This window comes from Bubalus kerabau, chromosome 10, assembly GCF_029407905.1.
Source record: "Bubalus kerabau isolate K-KA32 ecotype Philippines breed swamp buffalo chromosome 10, PCC_UOA_SB_1v2, whole genome shotgun sequence".
NCBI classification, from domain to species: Eukaryota; Metazoa; Chordata; class Mammalia; order Artiodactyla; family Bovidae; genus Bubalus; species Bubalus kerabau.
In genome coordinates, this window is record NC_073633.1 from 48047892 (window position 1) to 48075308 (window position 27417).

General features: G+C 37.1%; 1 protein-coding gene and 1 non-coding gene across 2 annotated transcripts in view; both read right to left on the minus strand.

The window, feature by feature from the left end:
• The window catches only part of SOS2 (SOS Ras/Rho guanine nucleotide exchange factor 2), a 105575-nt gene that overhangs the window by 73733 nt on the left and 4425 nt on the right, over positions 1–27417 (minus strand). Inside the window, exons 2-4 of the mRNA XM_055537576.1 lie at positions 6807–6932; positions 3053–3184; positions 1957–2121 (exon numbers count right to left, since the gene is read on the minus strand). Coding sequence (XP_055393551.1) covers positions 1957–2121; positions 3053–3184; positions 6807–6932 — 423 coding nt within the window. The remainder of the gene's footprint in view (positions 1–1956; positions 2122–3052; positions 3185–6806; positions 6933–27417) is intronic.
• On the minus strand, positions 20919–21023 carry LOC129622208 (U6 spliceosomal RNA). Its single transcript, XR_008699880.1, has one exon. It is a non-coding gene; the product is annotated as a U6 spliceosomal RNA (small nuclear RNA).

The following is a 27417-nucleotide window of genomic DNA, read 5'->3' on the forward strand; positions in this document are numbered from 1 at the left end:
TGTAGCTCAGTTGGTAAAGAATCTGCCTGCAATGCAGGAGACCTGGGTTCAATCCCTGGCTCGGGAAGATCCTCTGGAAAAGGAAATGGCAACCCACTCCAGTATTCTTGTCTGGAGAATCCCATGGACAGAGGAGCTCAGGAGGCTACAGTCCATTGGGTAGCAAGAGTTGAACACGACTTAGCGACTAAACCACCACAAAGTGTGATGAGGATCAAGATATTTACATAGCCTTAAGATACTCCACAAAATATTCATTAATTACCAAAGGGTAAGGAGTCCTTTAAAGTAGAGAAATCTAGGAGACAAACCCTTAATCAAGGGATTGAAGTGACCATCACCAAAAATGGGACACATCAAAACTGCCGTTGTGTGACAAAGTACAATGAGAAGAACTTCTATGGCATTTCTGCCACAGCTCCATACATAACCTGAAACTTATCAAGAGAAAATGTCAGAAAAAACTGAAGAGCACTTTAAACATTAATAAGCATGTCAAGGTCATAAAAGTTAAAGGAAGAATGAACTGTTCCAGAGTGAACAAGGAGAAAAAAAAGATACATGACAACTAAACACAACACATGATTCTGAACAGGATCATTCTGCTATAAAAGACGTCACTGGGACAACTGGCAAAACCTGAATAGGGTCTGAGGATTACATAATATAGTGTATCAGCATTCATTTCCTGGATTTTGACTGTCACAGTGTGATTATACAGGAAAATGTTTTTGTTCATATGATACACTAAGCTATGTCAATAACCTACTCTCAAGTGGTTTAGGGTACAAGGTGGGTATCTTTTTTTGTACATGCGACTTTTCTAAAAGTGAGCTAGAAACTAAGTTAAAAAAAACATATAATCATTGTTTTTCATTTTTTGAGAAGTTGAACAGAAATAACAAGGAATTTCTACAATAAAATTTAAGTGAAAAATCATTTTCGAGACTATGGCATAGTACAATGGCTCTCAATTGTTAACCGTACATCAGAATCACTTGTGAGCCTAAAGGCCAATCCCAGGCCAAGTAAATAAGAACCTCTAGAGGCAAGATGCAGACGTCAGTATTCTTTTAAAGAATACTGGTAATTCTGATGTGCAAGGTGAAGAACCAGTGGCCTAGGCCAGACCCTGGGGGTAATTCACACCTAGAGGTCTAGCTTAGGCACCTTCTCTATGAAATGTTTCTGGTCTTCCCTATCCAGAGTTAATCACTTTCTTCACTGCACCTTTGATTCATTTGTATAATAATAGTTTTAATTATCTTGTACTGCAATTATTTGTTTATAATACTTTTATTACCCACTAAAATTCCTTCTAACACAGGGACTGCTGATATGCTCAGTATTGTACATTGCTCAGGGCAGTATCTGACACATAACAAGCATTTAAAAATGTTGATTTCAAAAGAAAAAAAAAAAGGAGGAAAGTAGAAAGGGAAGAAAAGGAGGAGAGAGGAAAATAAAAGACTCAATTTCTTTCCTCAGTAGCTTACAGACAGGAAGAATGAAGTAACAAAAAAAAACGATTCGAAGAAAGTAACTCTGGCATTGTAAAATCTTCTCTTTCCTCATGCCCCACTGAATTATGCTGCAAAATCGAAGTATGTTTTTCAAAATTACTTCTTAAATTTAAAAGTATCTGAATATTCTGGATTTATTATCTTTCTAAAAATACAAAACTCAAACTACTTTTTTAAAACTTGTTTGAGGTTTTGGATGTTTTTTCCTCTGCATGTAAAGAAGTTTTGATGGAAAAAAAGAGATTCTCATCCTACCACATGCTGAAAAATCTGAAAATATCATTGTTATTAGTCTATAAGGCCACCATTTTTCTGTCTTGCAACACTAGGAATTATAAAAATCACTAATATAACCATGTATTACAAAACAGAGATAGAAGTGACATATAATCACTAGCATTCTAGCTAAATTTAAATACTTTTTAACACTTACCTTATCTGCACACATTGACACTTTAATGTCTTGTTGAGATATTTCATAATGTCGGATATTAAAAACATAATTACCAGCCAATTTCAAAATATCAGCTGAGATATACTCCAGCACAGCCACAATATACAGGGATACATGGTAGTCCACTTTGTACCCTAAAACTTCCTGTGGAAAAAATAAACAATTTAATTCCCCAAAATGGTAGCACTGTCAAGTAGCAGGTAAAACGCACTTAAAATTTTTATTTAACATTCTTGTTTATAAACAACTTTCCAGAAACCAAATATCTAAACTCAAAGGTACCACAGGATGTAAAATGAGCTGTTGGCTCAGTATCGGGGTTTTGGTTTTGATTTTTTAAATCTAACAAATCTGTCTTTAGTATCAAACAAGAAGAGATAGTTGATTCTAAGACAGAAATCTTAGACTGGACTTCACTGAAAACCTCTTGATATATTGTCCAAAACCCATCTGACAAATATTTGCATTTTTTAATTAATATTCCCAAATTACAACAGTTTCTACTGAGGGGATGACATATATACGTGGGGGGTTCTAAAACTGCTACCAAGGGATATTCAAATCCAGGTACACCAGCTACTCTGTACAGACTAAATAATGTATCCTACCCAACACCCAACTTTACCAATGTATATAAAAATATCTATAACAAATACAAATGAATTTAAAAACAGTTTTGAACTCACAGTAGCTTTGCATTATACACAACAAAAAGCTGAAAGTTAATCAGCGTAGCAGTCATCAGAAGATGCCAAAAAGATGCATTATTTCTTATCATTAACTTTTAATACTATTTGAAAAGCAACTGATTTTATCAGAGTATATTTCTCTTTGCTTTTTGCATATATTAAGGAACATATATATGTACGTATGTGTGTGCGTATGTGTATATACAAGTATATACATATTCAACTGCACATACACAGTCACAAAGACCACGTATATAAATACATAAATGTATTTATAGACCACGTATATAGATACATAAATACTATATAAAGGACTATTTGTTAAAAACTTCTCTCAACGGTTTTTTGTGTGTCTTGTTATTGTATGTTTGCTTGTTTGCTTTTACCTTCAATGAAGGATGGATTTTGTCCACAGGCAGTAAGAGAGGATTTCTTCTTTTTCGTTTCTCTATGGCAGACTGTGCATCAGCAATAGCCCATTTATCAATTGGATGAGGAAAGGTCTTTTGAACTCGTTCCTGTTCAGATCACAGCAGAACTATCATTAACAGAAGTGCTCATAAATGGAAAGTTCATACAAAATTAACTTCATCATCATCCTCATGCCAACAGTTAATAGTAACATAACCTATTCTGATTCCGGCAATAAATGAACGTTTTTTGTTTAAAAAAAACTCAAAGCACTATCAAGATTTTTCCACATAATTCCCACAGGTAAATAAAAAGGTGAAGTTTAAACAGAAAGCTTTAAGTGTAAGCATAACTAAGATAAAACTGGAAAAAAAAGAAAAAGTAACAATGTTAGAGATTAAAGCAAACATAAAATATGCTAAGTCAGTGATTCTACGGTCAAGGTTTCTAGGGTTAAAACTGTTAACCCAGCAGAAGTTGTTAACTTGTTATTAATAATTATTATGCAGTCATTCTCCTTCTGCTAATCTCAGAGCTTTATAGAGAAGAATTTTAAAAAGGAGAAATATCATGTAACTCTTAAAGAATCAAGTGTGTGGCAGAGCTCAGAATAGTTTAAAGAAATGCATCGCTTGGCAAAAACAATACAAACCTTTTATATCATCTAATCTTATTAACAAATGTTACCAGTAATTGGCATGAATAATGAGAAGTGATGATAACTGAATCAAACTCCAATTCAGCAGAATTTCCTGTTTTTTAAGTTATATTCTCAGCTTCTAGCATATTTAGCTTCTGAAAAGTATAATTTTATTATACTTAGTTATGTCCAATTCTTACAGCAGAGAATAGGGAAACAAATGCACTAATTACCAGAGTTCCTGAAAATCTTAATAGATCTATTGTTGTTACTGTCAGTTGCTAAGTTGTGTCTGACTCTTTGTGACCCCATGAATTGCAGCACACCAGGCTTCCCTGTCCTTCACTATCTCCCAGAGTTTGCTCAAATTCATCTCCATTGAGTCAGTGATGCCATCTAGTCACCTCATCCTCTGTTGTCCCCTTCTACTCCTGCTCTCAATCTTTCCCAGCATCAGGGTTTTTTCAAATGTAAGTCATCTCTTTGCATTAGGTGGCCAAAGTATTAGAGTTTCAGCTTTAGCATCAGTCTTTCCAATGAGTACTCAGGGTTGATTTCCTTTAGGACTGACAGATTTGATCTCCTTGCAGTCCAAGGGGCTCTCAAGAAATCTTTTGCAGCACAATTCAAAAGCATCAATTCTTTGGCACTCAGCCTTCTTTATGGTCTAGCTCTCACATCTGCCATGACTATTGGAAAAACTATAGCTTTGATTATATGGACTTTGGTCGGCAAAGTGATATCTTTGCTTTTTAATACACTGTCTAGATTTGTCATAGCTTTTCCTCCAAGGAGCAAGTGTCTTTTAATTTCGTGGCTGCAGTCAATGTCCACAGTTGACTTTGGAGCCCAAGAAAATAAAGTCTGTTACTGTTTCTATTTTTTCCCCATATTTGCCATGAAGTGATGGGACCGGATACTTAGTTTTCTGAATGCTGAGTTCTAAGTCAGCTTTTACACTCTACTCTTTCACCCTCATCAAGAGTTTCTTTAGTTCCTCTTTGCTTTCTTCCATTAGAGTGGTATCATCTCTACAGCTATGGTTGTTGATATTTCTCCCAGCAATTTTGATTCCAGCTTGTGAGTCATCCAGCCCGGCATTTCACATGATGTACTCTGCATAGAAGTTAAATATGCAGGGTAACAGTACACAGCCTTGATGTACTCCTTTCCAAATTTTGAACCAGTCCATTGTTCCATGTCTGGTTCTAACTGTTGCTTCTTGACCTGCATACAGGTTTCCCATGAGGCAGAAAGGAGGTCTATTACTCCAAAATAAGATTATCCTTTACTGTGGAAATTGTTGCCTTGTTAGAAAATAATTTTCAAAGAAAGATGACATAAACAATATAATGCCAAAGTAACTTTTAAAAACTATACTGACAGATATTTCTAAAAATTTAGAAATACTCACATGTAACTGAGCCAAAACAGGTATTTCAGCACTAAATTACACATGATCTTTTAGGTAGACACACACATGCTTCCCTCGTAGCTCAGACAGTAAAGAATTGGCCTGCAATGTGGGAGACCTGGCTTCGATCCCTGGGTTGGGAAGATCTCCTGGAGAAGGAAATGGCTACCCCACTCCAGTATTCTTGCCTGGAGAATTCCATGGACAGAGGAGCCTGGCAGGCTACAGTCCATGGGGTTGCAAAGAGTCAGACATGACTGAACAACTTTCACATTCATTCATTCATATATATACATATATGTATATTTTTTTAATCAATGAGTAAATATCTTTATTCTACACTAGTCCTTTATTGAACTTAATATTTGTATGCAGTAAAATGCACAGATCTCAAGTGTATAATTAGATAAGTTTTGAAAAATGTTTACACCTGTGTAACCATCTCACTAATCAAGATTACAGAAAATTTCTATCATCTTAATCTCAACTTCATAGGCAGCCACCATCCTGATTTCTATCACCATTACTTTCAGCTATTTCTGATTTTCATATAATTGGAATCAATAAATATATACTTTCTGGGGTTTGGCTTATATTTTGCTCCACGTGATAACTGTAGATTATAGCTATGTTATTGAATATATCAATAGTTTATTCCTTCATTTTACTACTAAGTAGCATTCTATTTTATGAATCTATCACAATTTGTTTTCCCATTTTCCTATTAATGGAAATTTCAGCTGTTTTCAATTTTTGCTTCTTATGAATAAAACTGCTTAGACATTCTTATATAAGTCTCTTTGTGAAGGTATATTTTCATTTCTTTAGGATTAAATACCCAGCAATAAAACTTCAAGGTCATAGGTTAAGTATATAGTTAACTACATGAAACTGCAAAACAATTTTCCAAAGTAGTTATGCCATTTTATACTCCTACTAGCAGTGTTTAAGAGTTCCGTTGCTCTACATCCCATTAGTATTCCATGTTATCAGTCTTTAACTTTATCCCTTTTAGTGGGTGTGAAATAACTCCTTGTACTCTAAATTTCTATTTCCCTGATGAATTATGAGTTTGAATACTTTTCATATGCTCTTTTATGAACTGTCTATTCAAGACTTTTGCTCATTTGGGTGAGCAAAGACTCTTTTTATTTTGGATTTGTAATTGTTTTTCTTTTTTAACATATTCTGGATACAAGCCCTTTGTAAGGAATACATATTGAAAGCATTTTCACCTAGTCTGTGATTTGTATCGTTTTCATCTTCACATCAATTTTATTATTTTGCTATTTATGGTATTTTGAGTCCTCTGTAAAAAAAAAATTTGTTTAACATCATCTTATAAAGATATTCTGCTGCATTTTCTTCTAGAAACTTCATAGTTCCAGCTATTATTTTTAAGATTATGATGTATCTTAAATTTCTGAGATGGTTTCAAGGGTTTTTTCCCACCAAAAATTTATCCAGTTGTTTTAACACTTATTTTGGCTGAATAACTTTACTTTCCTCATTGAACTGCCTTGACATCTCTGACAAAAATGAACTGATCATACATCCCCCATATGATTTCAATGGTTTTAGTTTCCATGATAATTTTAAATGATATAGATGTAGATATAAAAGTTAATTTATACAGTGGTTCAATGACTTTTTGAAATAACAGAATAATTTTTACCTCCACATCTTGAACAGTCCTTGGTTGAGCCATGCATAATTTATTAAGCAGCTGAAAAATCAGCTCTTCAATGTAATAGAGAGACTCTTCATTAGCTGAGAGATTGGGATGTACTTGCTCCTGAACCTTAAAAAAAAAAAGTTCTCAATTTAAGTATAAGCAAAATGATACTTATTAAACAAAAGTCTGAGAATCTTACATATAATTAATAGTACTTTATCAGAATGGTTATTCAAATACAGACATAAAACACAAAAAAATGGGGGGGGGAACTGTTGGTTTCTGTAAACTTTCTTTAACTCATAGAAGTCGTTCTTAATCTTTCTTAGACTATGGGGTTGGAGACTGAACAGCAAGCAGATCAAACCAGTCAATCCTAAAGGAAATCAGTCTTGAATATTCATCGGAAGGACTAATGCCAAAGCTGAAACTCCAACACTTTGGCCACCTGATACAAACAACCGACTCATTGGAAAAGACCCAGATACTGGGGAAAGACTGAAGACAAGGAGGTGGCAGAGGATGAGAGAGAGGATAGATAGCATCACCAACTTAATGCACATGAATCTGTACAAACTCTGGCAGGCAGTGGAAGACAGAGGAACCTGGCATGCTGTGGTCCATGGGGTTGCAGAGAGTTGGACATGCCTTAGCGACTAAACAACAATAATACTCTATGAAAATCAACTGAAAGCCACTGGTCTCTCTTCTCCTTACCACCAAAAAACCATATACACATAAAATATTCTATACAACTTCAGAGGAAGCATGGATACCCTGAAGTTAATTAATAAACCTACTGTGTACAAGGATCCTATTAGGGACGATATCAGTCACTCTCACAAAAGTCCTGAGGCTGCAAATTTCTGTGATAAGAGGAGAGGCAGCCATCTATCTGAGTACAGAAACATGTACATAACTTTGTACATGGTTTGGGTTTTGCCCTTCCTTTGACAATTATAATTCTAACATCTTTTCTTTCCCCTTTGAGTAGAGCTATTGCAGTGCCTCAGAGGTTTGTCTATATGCTTTGGTGGATTGCATGTGAGTGTAAAGCCCAATTGTTGGGGGTGAGGGTGGGGGAGGAGGAAGCTTGGCTAAATGTAGGCCAATGGTGGAGCTGAAGCACTATCAGCCCCACAGAGGTGGGTCAGAGGTGTTCTGCTCTGAGCTGCATTTCCCCTTACCCAGAAACACCACCATTCTTGCTCCCATTCCTACACATCCCCCTCTGCCTCAGATGAAAGCCACGCCATTCTGTTTACAGATAAGTTCAGGTGCTTTGGGTCACTGGTCTTGAATCTACCCTGTTTTTTTAGAGTTACGATCCAACTCCAGAGGCATTTTCTGAGAAAAGTGGTTGAGGCCTGCGGTCATGACTGAAAAGTGATACCAATACTGTACCACGTAAGTGAGTCAGATGCTGCTCTTCGGTTTCAGCATGATTACTACCAACCCTCACTCTCCCAGGGAGGCAAGGTGCAGGACCCTTTTCACTTAGGCTGCTGACTCTATTACAAAGCTATTTCCTACAGTTCAAAAGAAAGAGAACATTTTGCATTAGACCTGGGCTATATGCAGATCAAAACTGGCTGTGAGTTAGAAGAGGTACCATTAAATTTGAGGCCCAGAACACCCTGGGAGATAGGTCTGTATAGTGTATCATACAGGTCTTCAGTGTATTTGGGCCCACCTCACAACTTCTGGGCCACCCTGACTGCTGATGTCCACATTAGCACATACTTGAACTTCTCTGAACTAATGTACTTCAGATGTTTGGCCCCTGAGTTTGAGAAGAGAAAACTGGGTAGCTCAGCTACCAAGACAGACCAGATGTCCTCAAAAAGCATGGGTTCCTGGCTACAGACCCTAGGAAGGTGAATCAAACCTTTTTCCTTTGGCTTTTCTTTCCAAATTTATTTGCTTTTAAGAACTATAAACTCTGGCTTTTGTTTCCTATGTCCTCAGGGCCCCCTGGGTATACCTATAAAGCTTGATGATTTCAGAGCAGATGTAAGCCAAGAAATCATGGCACTGAATGTGCTGAGTTCAGACAAATGATATTTATATACACATTCAAATTTGAAGATAATGTGTAATTCTTTAGGTTTCAAACACTGTAATTAGATACAAAGCAAAAATTAAAACGTGTTGCAAAGTTAAATAAAACAAACCTACTAGAAGTCTATGAACACTAGGTCATAAACCCCAGCAACAGAGGTATCTCTGAATGACCATAGATTTTATAAATTATAGAGGTGCCCTATGAAGTGCACCCTACTTCATAGGGCACCTCTATACCATCCCCAAGAAAAAGAAATGCAGAAAGGCAAAATGGTTGTATGAGGAGGCCTCTCAAATACGTGAGAAAAGAAGAGAGGTGAAAGCCAAAGGAGAAAGGATATACCCATCTGAATGCAGAGTTCCAAAGAATAGCAAGGAGAGATAAGAAATGCAAAGATCAATGCAAAGAAACAGAGGGAAACAATAGAATGGGAAAGACTAGAGATCTCTTCAAGAAAATTAGAGATACCAAGGAAATTTTTCATGCAAAGATGGGCACAATAAAGGACAGAAATGGTACGGACCTAACAGAAGCAGAAGATATTAAGAAGAGGTGGCAAGAATATACAGAAGAACTGTACAAAAAAGATCTTAAAGACCTGATAACCATGATGGTATGATCACTCACCTAGAGCCAGACATGCTGCAGTGCTAAGTCAAATGGACCTTAGGAAGCATCATTATGAACAAAGTTAGTGGAGATGACAGAATTCCAGCTGAGCTACTTCAAATCTTAAAAGATGATGCTGTGAAAGAGCTGCACTCAATATGCCAGCAGATTTGGAAAACTCAGTAGTGGCCACAGGACTGGAAAAGGTCAGTTTTCATTCTAGTACCAGAGAGGGGCAATGCCAAAGAATGTTCAAATTTCACACAATTACACCCCTTCCATATGCTAGCAAGGTAATGCTCAAAACCCTTCAAGCTAGGCTTTAACAGTACGTGAACTGAGAACATGATGTACAAGCTGGATTTAGAAAAGGCAGAGGAACAAAAGACCAAATTGCCAACATCCATTGGATCACAGAGAAAGCAAGAGAATTCCAGAAAAATATCTACTTCTGCTTCACTGACTATGTTAAAGTCTTTGACTGTGTGGATCACAACAAACTGAAAAAATCTTAAGGAAATGGGAATACCAGACCACGTTTCCTGTCTCCTAAGAAACCTGCATGCAGGTCAAGAAGCAACAGTTAGAATCAGACATGGAACAACGAACGGGTTCAAAATTGGGAAAGGAGTCCACCAAGGCTGTATATTGTCACGTTGCATATTTCCATTGTTTCCCCATCTATTTGCCTTGAAGTGATGGGACCGGATGTCATGATCTTAATTTTTTGAATGCTGAGTTTTAAGCCTGCTTTTACATTCTTCTCTTTCAATAGATGGGGTAAAAATATAAACAGTGACAGACTTTATTTTTGTGGGCTTCAAAATCACTGCAGAAGGTGACTGGAGCCATGAAATTAAAAGACACTTGCTCCTTGGAAGAAAAGCTATGACCAACCTAGATGGCATATTTAAAAGCAGAGACACTACTTTGCCGACAAAGGTCCATATAGTCAAAGCTTTGGTTTTTCCAGTAGTCATGTACGGATGTGAGAGTTGGAAAATAAAAAAGGTTGAGCATCAAAGAACTGATAACTTTGAACTGTGGTGTTGGAGAAGACTCTTCAGAGTCCTTTGGACTGCAATAAGATCAAACCAGTCCATCCTAAAGGAAATCAACCCTGAATACTCATTGGAAGAACTGACACTGAAGCTGAAGCTCCAATTCTCTGGCCACCTGATGCGAAGAGCTGACTTACTGGAAAAGACCCTGATGGTGGGAAAGATTGAGGGCAGGAGGAGAAGGTGGTGACAGGGTGAGATGGTTGGATGGCATCACTGACTCAAAGGACATGAGTTTGAGCAAACTCCGGGAAACAGGTAAAGGATAGGGAAGCTTGGCGTGCTGCAGTCCATGGTCACAAAGAGTCAGACACAACTGAGCGACTGAACAACAACAACAAGTAGGATTTAAGAATGTTGATATAATGATAGAGAAACAGATGAATGGAACAGAACACAGTACAGAAACAAGTCTACAGATATATAGACCCTTGATGTATAACAAAGGTGGCACAATGGGTAGGGGGAGAATTGCTGAGGAAAGGTGGGGCAAGTGGATGAACAGTGAACAACTGGACACTCATACAGAAAAGAATGAAATCAGCTCCTATTCATACTTGATACAAAAATCAATTTTAGTTGGATTTTAGATCTATTAAATAAAAAGACCTAATAAAGTTCTGATAATATAAAATAATAGATAACAATCTCATGACCTGAGGACAGAAAAGGAGTTACTAAAAAGGACACAAAAATTACTATCCATAAAGGAAAGGATTTACAAACTTATAAAGGGAAGGATTTACAAACTTATCAACATTAAAATTTAAAACAAGTTCAGCAAAAGACATCTTTAAGAAAATGAAAAGGCAAGTTACAGAGTTTAAGATGTATGTTAACACATAACACAAAAGGGCTCACATCCAGAATATATTATAAAGAACTTCTAAAAATTCAACAAGGAGAAAATGATGAAAATCCTAATAGAAAAAAATTGGCAAAAAAATTTTAAACCAGCACTTCACAGAAGAAGAAATTCAAATGGTCAATTAATGTGAAAATGTGCTCCAGCTCTTTAGCCATCAGGGAAGTGCAAATTAAACCACAGTGAAATCTATCACCCACTTAACAGATAAGAAAACGAAAAAGTATGATAATACTAAGTGTTGGTAATTATGCGGAAAAATGGGAACCCACACACACTGGCACTGGGGTGCAAAATGGCTCTATCACTTCGGAAAACTCTGCTGTCATCTACTACAGTTCAAGATATGATACCCTATAATCCGGCAATTCTACTATTCAATATATTCATATCTTTTAGAGCTCTACTGTCCAATACAGGAGACACTAGCCTCATGTGGCAAGTGTGAGCACCTGAAATGTAGCTCGACCAAACTGAGATGGGCTATAAAATACATACCAGATGTCAAAGATCTAGAATACAAAAAGAATGTCAAATATCTCAAAAATTCTTTTGTTGGCTAAATGCTGAAATGACTACATTCATTGGGTTAAATATGTTATTTAGATAAACTTGATCTGTGTCTTCTTATATTTTTAATGTGGCTACGGACGGATGTACATGTGTGCTCAGTTGCTAAGTCAAGTCCGACTCTTTGTGACCCCATGGAATGCAGGTTACCAGGGTCCTCTATTCATGGGATTTACCAGGCAAGAATACTGGAGTGGATTGCTATTTTCTTCTCCAGCGGATCTTCCCGATCCAAGGATTGAACCCGCATCTCCTGCACTGGCAGGCAGATTCTTTACCACTGCACCACCTGAGAAGCCCTAACATGAGTATGAGAAAACTTTAAATTACATATGTGGCTAATATTATATTTCATTTGGACAGCACTGTTCTAGAGAAATAAGCACAAACATTTACAGAATACATGAACAAAAAGGTTGAGAAAAAAACATTATTGGTATACCTTCAAATTAGAAAGGCAAATTCAAATACCTATCTAGAGTATGATAGATAAATTGTGGCATATTCATACAATGGAATGTATATACAGCAAAAAATAAAACATGAGTAAAGATAGCTCCACAAAATGTGGATATATCTTTAAAATACTGTTGGCAGAAGGAAGACAGATAAAAAGAACAGACACAAATTTCACTCACAAAGTTCAAGATCAGATAAAATTAAGCTGTGGTGTTTAAGAACACATGCTTAGATGATGAGACTATAAAGGAAAATAGTGCTGACTACTGGTTACCTTCTGGAGAGTTCTCTTGAGAAAAATGTTAAAAATGTGCTATTTTCTCACCTGGGTGATGGTTAAGTAAGAGTTCCTTAAATTGTATATTTATGTTTTATACATTTTCTAGCTGTATGTTACATTTCACCATAGATAAAGTTTTAAAAAGAAAATCACCACCAAGCAAACAGAAAATTAAGGGGTGAAATTATCAATATATTAAATCATTAAGGGCCCTCCTAGTTCCCATCTCAATGAAAGAAATGAAAACGTCAGGACGCCTGGAGACAAAGAGAATATCTTACAAGTTCAGAGTAGAGGGAGAAAAGAGGTCATGCACAAAGTAGACAACATTAAATCAGCTCCAGATTTCAACAATAATACTAGAAGTTGGAAGGCAATAATTTCCAACCTTTAATAAGATCTTAACAAATTATCAATCAAATGTTAAGGTATAATGAAGACATGCTTGGATCTAACATGGCCCAAAATTTTACTCACATAGTCTTTTTCGTTAAGCTTTATAGTTTGTACCACAATAAAACAAGCATACAAATCAAGATAGAGAAAAATATGGGATATAAGAAACAAAGGAACCAATGCAAGAGAAAAGCCAAAGGAATGCCTAGGATGACGTGAAGAAAAAATTATGAGATCTGTAAAACAAGCATAAAGGTTGCCAGTCCAATCAGAGCAGATCAGAAGGCTCTGAAAGAAACTATCTCAAGAAGATGAAATTAACAGAGTATCTGATGGATCTAAAACTCTTGAGAGGATATTTAGACAACTGGTAGGCAGTTTGAGCTTAAATTGATAAATACATAGAAAAGACACAAACAAGAACACAAGATAATTATTAACTTCAGTAAAACGTTAAGTAGGAAAGAAAAAGGGGTTTAACTATAAATAACATATAGTATATGGTCATTATGTACAGTAATAATACTATAAACTCTGAATATTGATCCAACCAACATTAAGATAGAAGCATGGAGTGGGAGGGGAGACAGGAAGTATGTACATGTGGTAAATCTATGTGTTGTTGGAGGGGAGAATATGTGTGTGTGTGTGTGTGTACAAAAGATAGTAAAACCTTACCTTCCATAGTAGGAAGCCAAAAGATACTGCCCAAAGCAGAAAGGTCAATAGAGCAGAAGCACTTTTTTTTTCTTAGAGATACAGAATACTGAAATAAATCACTTTGAAAAATTAAAGGGACTGCATCTCGGAAGCAAAAACTGTTGTGAATAGTGAGGAGATACTGCTATTTTTCCTAGCAAGCCTTACAGAGCTAGTTATCTTTTCATTTCCATGAATAATTTTGATAAAAATAAACTTACAAAGAAACATAATTTGAAGTGGGGAAGTGAGAGAGAGAAAGGACACAAGAAGCTGGAACAATAACCAGTAACGAAGTCTGGATGAGAAGCGCTTAACTAAGGCAGCTGGAAATCCATACAGGACTAACATCCAAAAAACCTGGCTTTACATTTTTTTTGGAAATTCAAAATAGATTGGGGAGAAATAAATATTTCCTGTTACATGTCAAGAGGAAACTTAATTACACTCTACCATATATTTCTATTATATCAACAGAACAGACATTTAAATACATGTATAAACACATATAAATATATGTATAAAATAAACATTTATATTGGAAGTTTAGCTTTAAAAAGTCCATTAGACTGTTTGTTATAACATTCTTCCACAAAAGCCAACAGCCCCACTCAGTACAAATGACTATGCGTGAGAATTAAGATAATGTCTAACTGGGATACAAATTTTTTCCATGATTATGATTTCAGTAAGTAACCTGAAAAGCAACCTTAACACTGAGCATCTGAGTTTCTTATGCTAAACTCACTAAATTGCAAAGATGAAAAGTCATAAAAACAAATACAAAATCTTAAAATCCTAGCTATAAACACTTAAAAGGACATCAAACGACAACAAAAGATAACCGTACCTTGCAATACCACATTTACTATCTCAGCACCCTAAGAGTAAGTATAAAATTACCACATCAGAACAAACTCACTCAAACTCACTTTTCATATTTTTCTGAAAGACTAGGCAGAAAAAAGAGCAATTAAAATAATTTTCAGTCTTTAACAGTAGATTAACATATCAGACCTGTATTCCCGTTACACCGTATTTTCAAATTGCCAGAAGGTATTTCCTTACACATACACTGTAAACAGAAAAATCATACTGCTACAGATTTGTGCGTAGACACATATAAAAGCATTAAACTTAATTTTTTAAATTGATAAACACTAGATCTGACAAATTTCAGAAATGCTATTTCCTAATACATACATATTTTCAGTTTCCCATACTCAGAATCAAATAAGAAAATCTTGCTAGTGCAAATTGTTCAATCAACTAACATTTGCGTTTAGGGTATGGAAGAAGTGAAGAGGAACTAAAAAGCCTCTTGATGAAAGTGAAAGAGGAGAGTGAAAAAGTTGGCTTAAAGCTCAACATTCAGAAAACCAAGATCATGCCATCTGGCCCCATCACTTCATGAGAAACAGATGCGGAAACAATGGAAACAGTGTCAGACTTTATTCTTTGGGGCTCCAAAATCACTGCAGATGGTGACTGCAGCCATGAAATTAAGAGATGCTTACTCCTTGGAAGGAAAGTTATGACCAACCTAGATAGCATATTCAAAAGCAGAGACATTACTTTGCCAACAAAGGTCCATCTAGTCAAGGCTATGGTTTTGCCAGTGGTCATGTATGGATGTGAGAGTTGGATTGTGAAGAAAGCTGAGCGCCAAAGAATTGATGCTTTTGAACTGTGGTGTTGGAGAAGACTCTTGAGAGTCTCTTAGACTGCAAGGAGATCCAAGCAGTCCATCCTAAAGGAGATCAGTCCTGGGTGTTCACTGGAAGGACTGATGCTAAAGCTGAAACTCTAGTACTTTGGCCACCTCATGAGAAGAGTTGACTTATTGGAAAAGACCCTGATGCTGGGAGGGATTGGGGGCAGGAGGAGAAGGGGACGACAGAGGATGAGATGGCTGGATGGCATCACCAACTCGATGGACATGGGTGTGAGTGAACTCCGGGAGTTGGTGATGGACAGGGAGGCCTGGCATGCTGTGATTCATGGGGTTGCAAAGAGTCGGACACGACTGAGCGACTGAACTGAACAATATAGAAATAAATCCCTTGGATACACAGTCTGTGTATTTATTCATGCCAAATTCTTTATTTCATTGCCAAAGTTTCTGCAAGGATACAGTGGTTCAAACATCAATTAAAAATACTGAAAGCTTTAAGAGTTAAAATTCAATTTAAAAAGAAAAAGCAGAAGATTTCACCCTAAAGATATACATTAATAACTACAAAATATTGCTGATAGAAATGTTTAAAAATCTAAGTAAATAAAAATACAAACTTCGTGGGTTCAAAGACTCTATACTGTTAAGATTTCAATTTTCCTCAAATAATCTATAAATTCAACATAATCCCAATCAAAATTCCAGCAGGGTTTTTTTTTGGGGGGGGGGTAGAAATTGACAGGCTAATTTTAAAATTTCTATGGAAATGCAAAGGTCCTAGAATAACCAAAACAACTGTGGGAAAAAAAAAGTTGGAAGGCTAAACCTACCTGATTCCAAAAATTTTTTATAAAGGTGTAATAATTAAAATAGTGTGGTAGACTGGTGTAAAGATAGGAAAAAAGGGATTTCCCTGGAGGTCAAGTGGTTAGGGCTCTGTGTTTCCATTACAGAGGAAACTGGTTCAATCCCTGGTTGGGGAACTAAGATCCCACATGCTGATGGCCAAATAAATCAATAAATAGAATTTTTTAAAAATAAGAAAACAGATCAAAAAACCTCCCTGTAAAACCTGTGTCTCTTGTTCATTTATTTTACAAACTTGCACTATTCGTTAGCAAATAAACTGCAGCAGGTACCACAGAATTAAGAAAAACTTAGAAAAAAAATAAAATTAAAAAAAAATTTTTTATTATTATTTTTTTTTTACTTGACAATATTGTATTGGTTTTACCATACATCAACATGCATCCACCAAGGGTGTACACGTGTTCCCCATCCTGAACCCCCCTCCCACCTCCCTCCCCATACCATCCCTCCGGGTCATCCTAGTGCACCAGCCCCAAGCTTCCTGTATCCTGCATCGAACCTGGACTGGCGATTCATTTCTTATATGATATTATACATGTTTTAATGCCATTCTCCCACATCATCACCCCCCCCCCAACAGAGTCCAAAAGACTGTTCTATACATCTGTGTCTCTTTTGCTGTCTTGCCTACAGGGTTGTTGTTACCATCTTTTTAAATTCCATATATATGCATTAGTACACTGTATTGGTGTTTTTCTTTCTGGCTTACTTCACTCTGTATAATAGGCTCCAGTTTCATCCACCTCATTAGAACTGACTCAAATGTACTCTTTTTAATGGCTGAGTAATACTCCATTGTGTATATGTACCACTGCTTTCTTATCCATTCATCTGCTGATGGACATCTAGGTTGCTTCCATGTCCTGGCTATTATAAACAGTGCTGCAATGAACATTGGGGTACATGTGTCTCTTTCAATTCTGGTTTCTTAGTGTGTATGCCCAGCAGTGGGATTGCTGGGTCATATGGCAGTTCTATTTCCAGTTTTTTAAGGAATCTCCACACCGTTCTCCATAGTGGCTGTACTAGTTTGCATTCCCACCAACAGTCTAAGAGGGTTCCCTTTTCTCCACATCCTCTCCAGCATTTATTGCTTGTAGACTTTTGGATCGCAGCCATTCTGACTGGTGTGAAATGATACCTCATTGTGGTTTTGATTTGCATTTCTCTGATAATGAGTGATGTTGAGCATCTTTTCATGTGTTTCTTAGCCATCTGTATGTCTTCTTTGGAGAATTGTCTGTTTAGTTCTTTGGCCCATTTTTTGATTGGGTCGTTTATTTTTCTGGGATTGAGCTGCAGGAGTTGCTTGTATATTTTTGAGATTAGTTGTTTGTCAGTTGCTTCATTTGCTATTATTTTCTCCCATTCTGAAGGCTGTTTTTTCACCTTGCTTATAGTTACTTTTATTGTGCAGAAGCTTTTAATTTTAATTAGATCCCATTTATTTTTGCTTTTATTTCCAGTATTCTGGGAGGTGGGTCAGAGGATCCTGCTGTGATTTATGTCAGAGAGTGTTTTGCCTATGTTCTCCTCTAAGAGTTTTATAATTTCTGGTCTTATGTTTAGATCTTTAATCCATTTTGAGTTTATTTTTGTGTATGGTGTTAGAAAGTGTTCCAGTTTCATTCTTTTACAAGTGGTTGACCAGTTTTCCCAGCACCACTTGTTAGAGATTGTCTTTTCTCCATTGTATATTCTTGCCTCCTTTGTCAAAGACAAGGTGTCCATAGGTGTGTGGGTTTATCTCTGGGCTTTATATTTTGTTCCACTGATCTATATTTCTGTCTTTGTGCCAGTACCATACTGTCTTGATGACTGTGGCTTTGTAGCAGAGCCTAAAGTCAGGCAGGTTGATTCCTCTAGTTCCATTCTTCTTTCTCAAGATTGCTTTGGCTATTCGAGGTTTTTTGTATTTCCATACAAATTGTGAAATTATTTGTTCTAGCTCTGTGCAGGGACGGGGGAGCCTGGTGGGCTGCCGTCTATGGGGTCGCACAGAGTCGGACACGACTGACGCGACTTAGCAGCAGCAGCAGCAGCAGCTCTGTGAAAAATACCGTTGGTAGCTTGATAGGGATTGCATTGAATCTATAGATTGTTTTGGGTAGTATACTCATTTTCACTATATTGAGTCTTCCAATCCATGAACATGGTATATTTCTCCATCTGTTAGTGTCCTCTTTGATTTCTTTCATCAGTGTTTTATAGTTTTCTATATATAGATCTTTAGTTTCTTTAGGTAGATATATTCCTACGTATTTTATTCTTTTCGTTGCAATGGTGAATGGAATTGTTTCCTTAATTTCTCTATTTTCTCATTATTAGTGTATAGGAATGCAAGGGATTTCTGTGTGTTGATTTTACATCCTGGAACTTTACTATATTCATTGATTAGCTCTAGTAATTTTCTGGTGGAGTCTTTAGGGTTTTCTATGTAGAGGATCATGTCATCTGCAAACAGTGAGAGTTTTACTTCTTTTCTGATTTGGATTCCTTTTATTTCTTTTTCTGCTCTGATTGCTGTGGCCAAAACTTCCAAAACTATGTTGAATAGTAGTGGTGAGAGTGGGCACCCTTGTCTTGTTCCTGACTTTAGGGGAAATGCTTTCAATTTTTCACCACTGAGGATAATGTTTGCTGTAGGTTTGTCATATATAGCTTTGATTATGTTGAGGTATGTTCCTTCTATTCCTGCTTTCTGGAGAGTTTTTATCATAAATGGATGTTGAATTTTATCAAAGGCTTTCTCTGCATCTCTTGAGATAATCATATGGCTTTTATTTTTCAATTTGTTAATGTGGTGTATTACATTGATTGATTTGCGGATATTGAAGAATCCTTGCATCCCTGGGATAAAGCCCACTTGGTCATGGTGTATGATCTTTTTAATGTGTTGTTGGATTCTGATTGCTAGAATTTTATTAAGGATTTTTGCATCTATATTCATCAGTGATATTGGCCTGTAGCTTTCTTTTTTTGTGGCATCTTTGTCAGGTTTTGGTATTAGGGTGATGGTGGCCTCATAGAATGAGTTTGGAAGTTTACCTTCCTCTGCAATTTTCTGGAAGAGTTTGAGTAGGATAGGCATCAGCTCTTCTCTAAATTTTTGGTAGAATTCAGCTGTGAAGCCGTCTGGACCCGGGCTTTTATTTGCTGGAGGATTTCTGATTACAGTTTCAATTTCCATGCTTGTGATGGGTCTGTTAAGATTTTCTATTTCTTCCTGGTTCAGTTTTGGAAAGTTGTACCTTTCTAAGAATTTGTCCATATCTTCCACGTTGTCCATTTTATTGGCATATAATTGCTGATAGTAGTCTCTTATGATCCTTTGTATTTGTGTGTTGTCTGTTGTGATCTCTCCATTTTCATTTCTAACTTTATTGATTTGATTTTTCTCCCTTTGTTTCTTGATGAGTCTGGCTAATGGTTTGTCAATTTTATTTATTCTTTCAAAGAACAAGCTTTTGGCTTTGTTGATTTTTGCTATGGTCTCCTTTGTTTCTTTTGTATTTATTTCTGCCCTGATTTTTTAAGATTTCTTTCCTTCTACTAACCCTGGGGTTCTTCATTTCTTCCTTTTCTAGTTCCTTTAGGTGTAGAGTTAGGTTATTTATTTGACCTTTTTCTTGTTTCCTGAGGTATGCCTGTATTGCTATGAACTTTCCCCTTAGCACTGCTTTTACAGTGTCCCATAGGTTTTGGGTTGTTGTGTCTTCATTTTCATTCGTTTCTATGCATATTTTGATTTCTTTTTTGATTTCTTCTGTGATTTGTTGGTTATTCAGCAGCGTGTTGTTCAGCCTCTATATGTTGGAATTTTTAATATTTTTTCTCCTGTAACTGAGATCTAATCTTACTGCATTGTGGCCAGAAAAGATGCTTGGAATTATTTCAATTTTTTTTAATTTACCAAGGCTAGATTTATGGCCCAGGATGTGATCTATCCTGGAGAAGGTTCCATGTGCGCTTGAGAAAAAGGTGAAATTCATTGTTTTGGGGTGAAATGTCCTATAGATATCAATTAGGTCTAACTGGTCTATTGTATCATTTAAAGTTTGTGCTTCTTTGTTAATTTTCTGTTTAGTTGATCTATCCATAGGTGTGAGTGGGGTATTAAAGTCTCCCACTATTATTGTGTTATTGTTAATTTCCCCTTTCATACTTGTTAGCAATGGCAACCCACTCCAGTACTCTTGCCTGGAAAATCCCATGGATGGAGGAGCCTGGTAAGCTGCAGTCCATGGGGTTGCTAAGGGTCGGACACGACTGAGCGACTTCACTTTCACTTTCCACTTTCATGCATTGGAGAAGGAAATGGCAACCCACTCCAGTGTTCTTGCCTGGAGAATCCCAGGGACGGGGGAGCCTGGTGGGCTGCCATCTATGGGGTCACACAGAGTCGGACACGACTAAAGTGAGTTAGCAGCAGCAGCAGCATTTGTCTTACATATTGCGGTGCTCCTATGTTGGGTGCATATATATTTATAATTGTTATATCTTCTTCTTAGATTGACCCTTTGATCATTATGTAGTGTCCTTGTCTCTTTTTACAGCCTTTGTAAAAATATGGAACGCTTCACGAATTTGCGTGTCATCCTTACGCAGGGGCCATGCTAATCTTCTCTGTATCGTTCCAATTTTAGTATATGTACTGCCAAAGCGAGCGTGAAAAAAATAAAATTAATTAAAATTAATATTGGCTTTTTCCTGTGGACTGGGGAAAAGGTCACTAAGTATATTTTATTCAGTCAAACTTTAATACTCCCTGGGTCAAATACTCATATCCTTCAGCATCCTACCAAAACTACCATGTGCACTCTTTCTTAAAGATCTGCCTGCAAGGTGCCTGCACTCAAGGAGTAAATAATGCATTCTCCTTTCCCCTCTCTCCACAACTGCCTTCCTCCCATTTAACAGAAGAAAGGCAGATCTCTTATCTTGAATGTTGTTATGGGGCATTGCTCTGCAGAGCAATAAATAATAAATTCTATGACACAAAACAAAGAGACGGTGATAAATACTTCTCATTTAAATAATAAATATTTATCATTTAATCTTGCTTCTTTCATCCCGTAGCCTAGAGTAAAAAAAATACACTATAAATGAGGAGACTCATGAGAACAAAGAAAAGAAAGCATCTTTAAAAGAATACTAAATACAGCCAACATCATTTTATTTCAGTCAGGAGAAACAATTTAAAGCAAGTTTTCACACCTTATCTTTCTATCTTACAAATAGAATTCAGAAGTGAAATGGCTGGCACATAACAAGTATTAACACATTCATCTGAATTGAAAAATTAAGTCAGACTTGGTCTGAAGATAAATATGATAGGCAGGTTGGCTTGACAACTAAACTGACCTTTCCAATTAGGTTATGGGGGATATTTTCCATAAGATGAATGTGGTAGGCAGAATTCTAAGATACCTGGCTCCCAAGATTCTGATCCCTGGTTTACACACCCTGTACACTCCTCTCGCCTTGAATGTGGGCAGGACCTGTGAATATGATGACATACCACTCCTGTGCTATTACTGTATATAGCAAAGGTGACTAAGGTCAGTAATTAAGTTGACTTTGAGTTAATCATAAAAGAGATTATCCTAGGTGGGCCTGACCTAAATCAGGTGAGTCCTTTTAAAAAAGGGTCCAGAAGTGTGAGACAAGAAACAGCAGCAGATGCAGTCCTGTTCGCCTCGAAGTAGTAAATTGACTTATTACAGGCAGGACCACGGAGAAGAAATGGCAGCAACCCCTGGGAGCTGAGGGCCTCAGACAGGCAACTGAAGGAAATGAATTCTGCCAATAACCACATAAACTTGGAAGAGGATCTCAACCTCAGATGAGCCTGCAGCTAAAGCCAAAACCTTGATTTCAGCCTATGGGACCCAAAATAGAGAATCCAGCTAGGCCATGTCTGGACTTCTAACAGTAACTGTAGGATAATAAATATGTGTTGTATTAAGCCACCAAGTATTCGAAAATTTGTTATGTGGAAACAGAAGGGCATGGCAACCCACTCCAGTATTCTTGCCTGGAGAATCCCATGGACAGAGGAGCCTGGAATGTTATAGTCCATAGGGTCGCAAAGAGTCAGACACAACTGAAGCAACTTAGCAACCACACAACAGAAATTCATAAGGTTTATGTTCTTTTGAGCAACTATGTACTACTAAAGTATGTGCTCAGTCTCGAAGTCGTGTCTGACTCTTTGTAACCGCATGGACTATAGCCCACAGGCTCTTCTGTCCATGGAATTTTCCAGGCAAGGAGTGGGTTGCCATTTCCTCTCCAAGGGATCTTCCCGACCCAGGGATGGAACCTGCAACTCCTGCATTAGCAGGCTGATTCTTTATCACTGAGCCACATGGGAAAGCCAATAACTCAAAATGAAATAACTAAAAGAAAGCACTTTGTCATATATATTAAAAGGATGAATGGTGTGTATCAAATTGTTATGGTACTTAGATTTCATTGGGTATTAAAACACTAATGTAAATGTTTTATTTTAAAACACCTGTACTTAGAAAACAAACTACTGAGTTGGCCAAAAAGTTCCTTTGGTTTTAAAGTAAAAATAAAAGACACATCTTTTATTTTAACCAAGAATTTATTAAGCAATGTATTCAACCATTCTGTTTCACAAACTTCTGCCATTTTTCAGGCAACTTCATAATTCCATCCACCCAAAACATTTTATCTTTTTGAGCAAAAAACTGTTTCAGGTGCCTTTTACGGTTTTCCAGGGAACTGAAATTTATTTCCATTAGGAGAATTTTATAAAGACCGAAATAAGTGGAAATCTGAAGGTGCAACATCTGATGAATACAGTGGATGTATCAGGACTAGCTAGTCAAGCTGTAACAGCTTTTGCCTGGTCATCAAAGAAACATGTGGTCTTGCGTTATCTTGTTGGAAGATTATGCATTTTCTGTTGACTAATTCCAGACACTTTTCATCCAGTGCTGCTTTCAGTTGGCCTCATTGGAAGCAGTGCTTGGAATTAACCATTTGGTTTTCCAGAAGGAGCTCATAATAGAGGACTCTCACCAATCCTACCATATACACACCACCACCTTCTTTGGGTCAAGACCAGCCTTTGGTGTAGTTGGCAGTGGTTCATTTCACTTGCCCCATGATCTGTTCCATTGCACATTATTGCCCAGTAGCCACTTTTCATTGCCTGTCACAATTTGTTTTAACAATGGAATGTCTTCATTATGTTTAAGTAGAGAATCATATGCAGAAATATGGTTGAGAAGGTTTTTGCTTAACTTATGTGGAACCCAAACGTAAAAGCCATGAATATAACCAAGCTGGTACAAATGATTTTCAATGCTTGATTTGGATATTTTTAGTATGTCAACTATCCCCTGCATGGTATAATGTTGACTGTTCTCAGTTAATGTCTTGACTTGATCACTATCAACTTCAACTGATCTACCCAACCATGGAGCATTGTCCTGTGAGAAATCTCCAACATGGAATTTCACTAACCACTTCTGACACATTCAATCAGTCACAGCCCCTTCTTCATATAACACAAATCTATTTTTGTGTTTCAGTTGTGTTTTTACCTTTCTTGAAGTGAAGTGAAAGTACCTCAGTCGTGTCTGATTCTTTGCGACCTCACGGACTGTAGCCTGCCAGGCTCTTCTGTCCATGGAATTTTTCAGACCTGGATACTGGGGTGGGTATTGTTCCCTTCTCCAGGGGATCTTCCCAACCCAGGGATTGAACCCAGGTCTCCCCCACTGCAGGCAGATTCGTCACCATCTGAACCACCAGAGAAGTCCTTTCTTGAAACAGTAAAGCATAATATGGCAAAGTGTTGCTTTTTCTTCCACCTTCAACACTAAGCGAAAGTGAAAGTCGCTCAGTCATGTCTGACTCTTTGTGACTCCGTGAACTGTAGCCCTCCAGGCTCTTCTGTCCACGGAATTCTCCAGGCAGGAATACTGGAGTGGGTAGCTGTTCCCTTCTCCAAGGGATCTTCCCAAACAGGGATCAAATCCAGGTCTCCAGCACTGCAGTCGGATTCTCTACTATCTGAGCCACCAGGAAAGCCTTAAACACTGACCACTAAAATGGCTACACAAAAATTCTCTGGCTTTGGTAAGTTTTTAAAATGCACACTGATATGACATACAATCTAATAAAACTGTGTCAAATGAAGTTAAAGACAACTAAGCACTACTAAAGCCACCAGAGATCTTCCTGAGTGGTTCAGCAGTAAAGAATCTGCCTGCGGGTTCTATCCCTGGGTCGGGAAAGAGTCAGATGTTAGACAAGATTTAGCAACTGAACAACAACAAAGTCAACTTACAGAAAACCAAATGAACTTTTTAGCCAACTCAATATATCCTCTGAAACTAAGCTTAAAGATGAACATTTTTAGATGTCAACATAAAAATGTACAAAATTTTCAAAATTCTTTTGGAATACATAGTAAAAAAAAAAGTTAGAAAGCTCCTTTTAGGAGAAAAGAATCAAGACTGGGTGTTGATCAGACATGAACCTGGAGAGAAAAGAACAGATGATGACTAGGCTTCTAGCCTGAGAAATGAGTACGAGATAATTTATACTGGAGACATCGGTTTATGGAAGATGATAACAAGCTTGAATTGGGACATGCTGTTAACATTTACATAGGAATTTCCAGTAAGCAGGAGTTGCAGAAGTTTAGACAGGCTCCAAGAGAAGGACTCTTCAAGATCTTTGTCTGAAGACTTATAGGAGGTAAAAGGGCCACTCATGTTTTTATCTGTAGGAAGGTTGTTCCAGGCAGAAGAAACACCCAGTACAAAGCCCTGAGACTAGAACATGTCTAAGAGTTGGGAGGTACCAGGAAGCCAGTGTGCGGCAGGAGGAGAGCAAAAAAAGGACAGTAGTAAATGAGATCAGCAAGGTTCAGGGGGAAGTGGGGCAACACCAGGCTACTGAGAGGACTCGGACTTTTATTCTGAGAAGCACAACAAATTTTGAACAAAGGAATGACATGATCCCACTTATCTCTATGTGCTGAGAAAAGACTATGCTTTGGGATAAGGGGAGAAGACAGGAGACCAGTTAAGAGGCTATTTTAATAGTCCCAGAGTGTTCCCAGAAGGTAGAAGTGGAAGAGTAAAAAATGGTGACTGAATATTGTTATAGTGTGAAGTAGAGCTAAAAAGATTTGCTGACACATTAGATATTGGTTATAAAAAAAGACAGAATTCAAGAATAACTCAGTACTTTGAGCAACTAGAATGATGAAGTAGCCATTCACTAATGTGGGAAATATTACAAAAGGAGCAAATTTTCAGGGGAAGAGGAGGAATTCAGTATCAGTTGAGATGTCTATCACACATCTTTGTGAAAGTGTTAAGAAACTAGATATCCAAGATCAGGAGGGAGCTCTGAGCCAGAAATATATATTGGAACCCATCAGATAGAGATATGTGAAGCAATGAGGCTGGGTGGGATCTCAAGAAATCTATTGTAAATAGAAACAGAAATTCAAAGACTAAGCTCCAGGGAGGTCAGGATGATGCATTATAGTAGGGAAGATAAGGCGATCAACAATGGTGAAGAACTAGGAGGAATATAGTCAGAGAGGGAGAAAACCATCAGAGGTTGGTATCCTGGAAGCCAAATGAGGAAAAGCAGCAGAAAAAGATCAACTATGAAATGTTGCTAATGGGTCATTTAAGAAAAAATTACAAAGTGCTACATAAGTAAGAGGTAGTATTTGAGTTTACAAAGTGTTTTTATGAAGAAAATTCGGTAATGAAAACTTTACTTGGAGATAATACTAATGCTCTCATCTTTATCTTGATGTTATTTTCATTGTGTTGCTTCCTCTCTACATATTAAAATGTGAAGTATATAACACTTTACACATTTAAAAAGTTTCTACTTACTATGTGCTCTTATGTAAAAAAAGGAAAAGAATTTTAGGTTGTTAATTTTTAATGTGACTACATGAGATAACACTAAATCCATTAGTTCCATTAAAATTCCTTCCTGATTCAAATATGCAGGCTAACAGAGGATATAATCAAACTACTGCTCCGTTGAAAGAAAGGCCCTGATTAATATAAAAGATATATATTTGATTTATGTCAAGTGGTAACACAGGTAATGCTTTGGATACTCAGCATAAAACACTTTAATGGAATATTATTGCTCCAAATACACTATACCAAAATTAAACTGAAAATAGAAGACTACTAAATCATGGCTGACAGGAAGCTAAATGCAGCAAGCTAAAATGCATTCCTAATGCTCATCCAGTTCTGGCTGAACCCCTTGGGTCAGTTTGGGTCATTATTAGTTTGGAATAATTCCAAATGACTCCCTAGAGTTATATTCACTGTTATATTCAGTGGCTTTAGGAAATCCCGAAAAGGCCTCATGTCACAAAATCATAGTTTCTCCTATTCCTTTTAGCTGGAGTGATCTCTTCAAAAAAGCAAGTTTGATCAAGTTAATCTAATTAATTTGTTACATAAATAACCCTACAGGATTTTCTATTCTCAGGAGAGACCTTAACCTGAGTCTATGTAAGAGTCTCTCAACTTGCTCAACTCCTTTTCACTTGATCTCAGTTCCTAAAGTCATGGTCCTACCTTACCCTACAGCTCCAATCTTTCCTCCCCCTTTCTTTGTTTATTCCTATTGATCTTTCAAATAATTGTTTACCTCTTTACTGTCTGTCTCTCCCCAGGCCTCTCTACTACAGTCATTTATTAAGAGAACAGATGTTTTTAATGAGAGCAGGGCCTTACTACAACCTCAGTATCAAGAATATTGCCTGGCACGTATGAGGCACTCAACAAATATTTAAATATATTCTCCAGAAGTCAGCACTAATGTTACTTCCTTAAAGAAGCCTTCCTTGACCTTCTGTCAATGACACCAATTTCATTTTCTCAAAGAACTCCCATGCTTTTCTTCTGGGTCCTAGGAAAGATCCAGTGCAATCTTCTAAAACAGTTCCAAGAGATATTAGTACAAAGGCATTTCTGAATCAAAACCTTCAACCTTCTCTTCCACCCCCACCCCCAGCATTGACTGC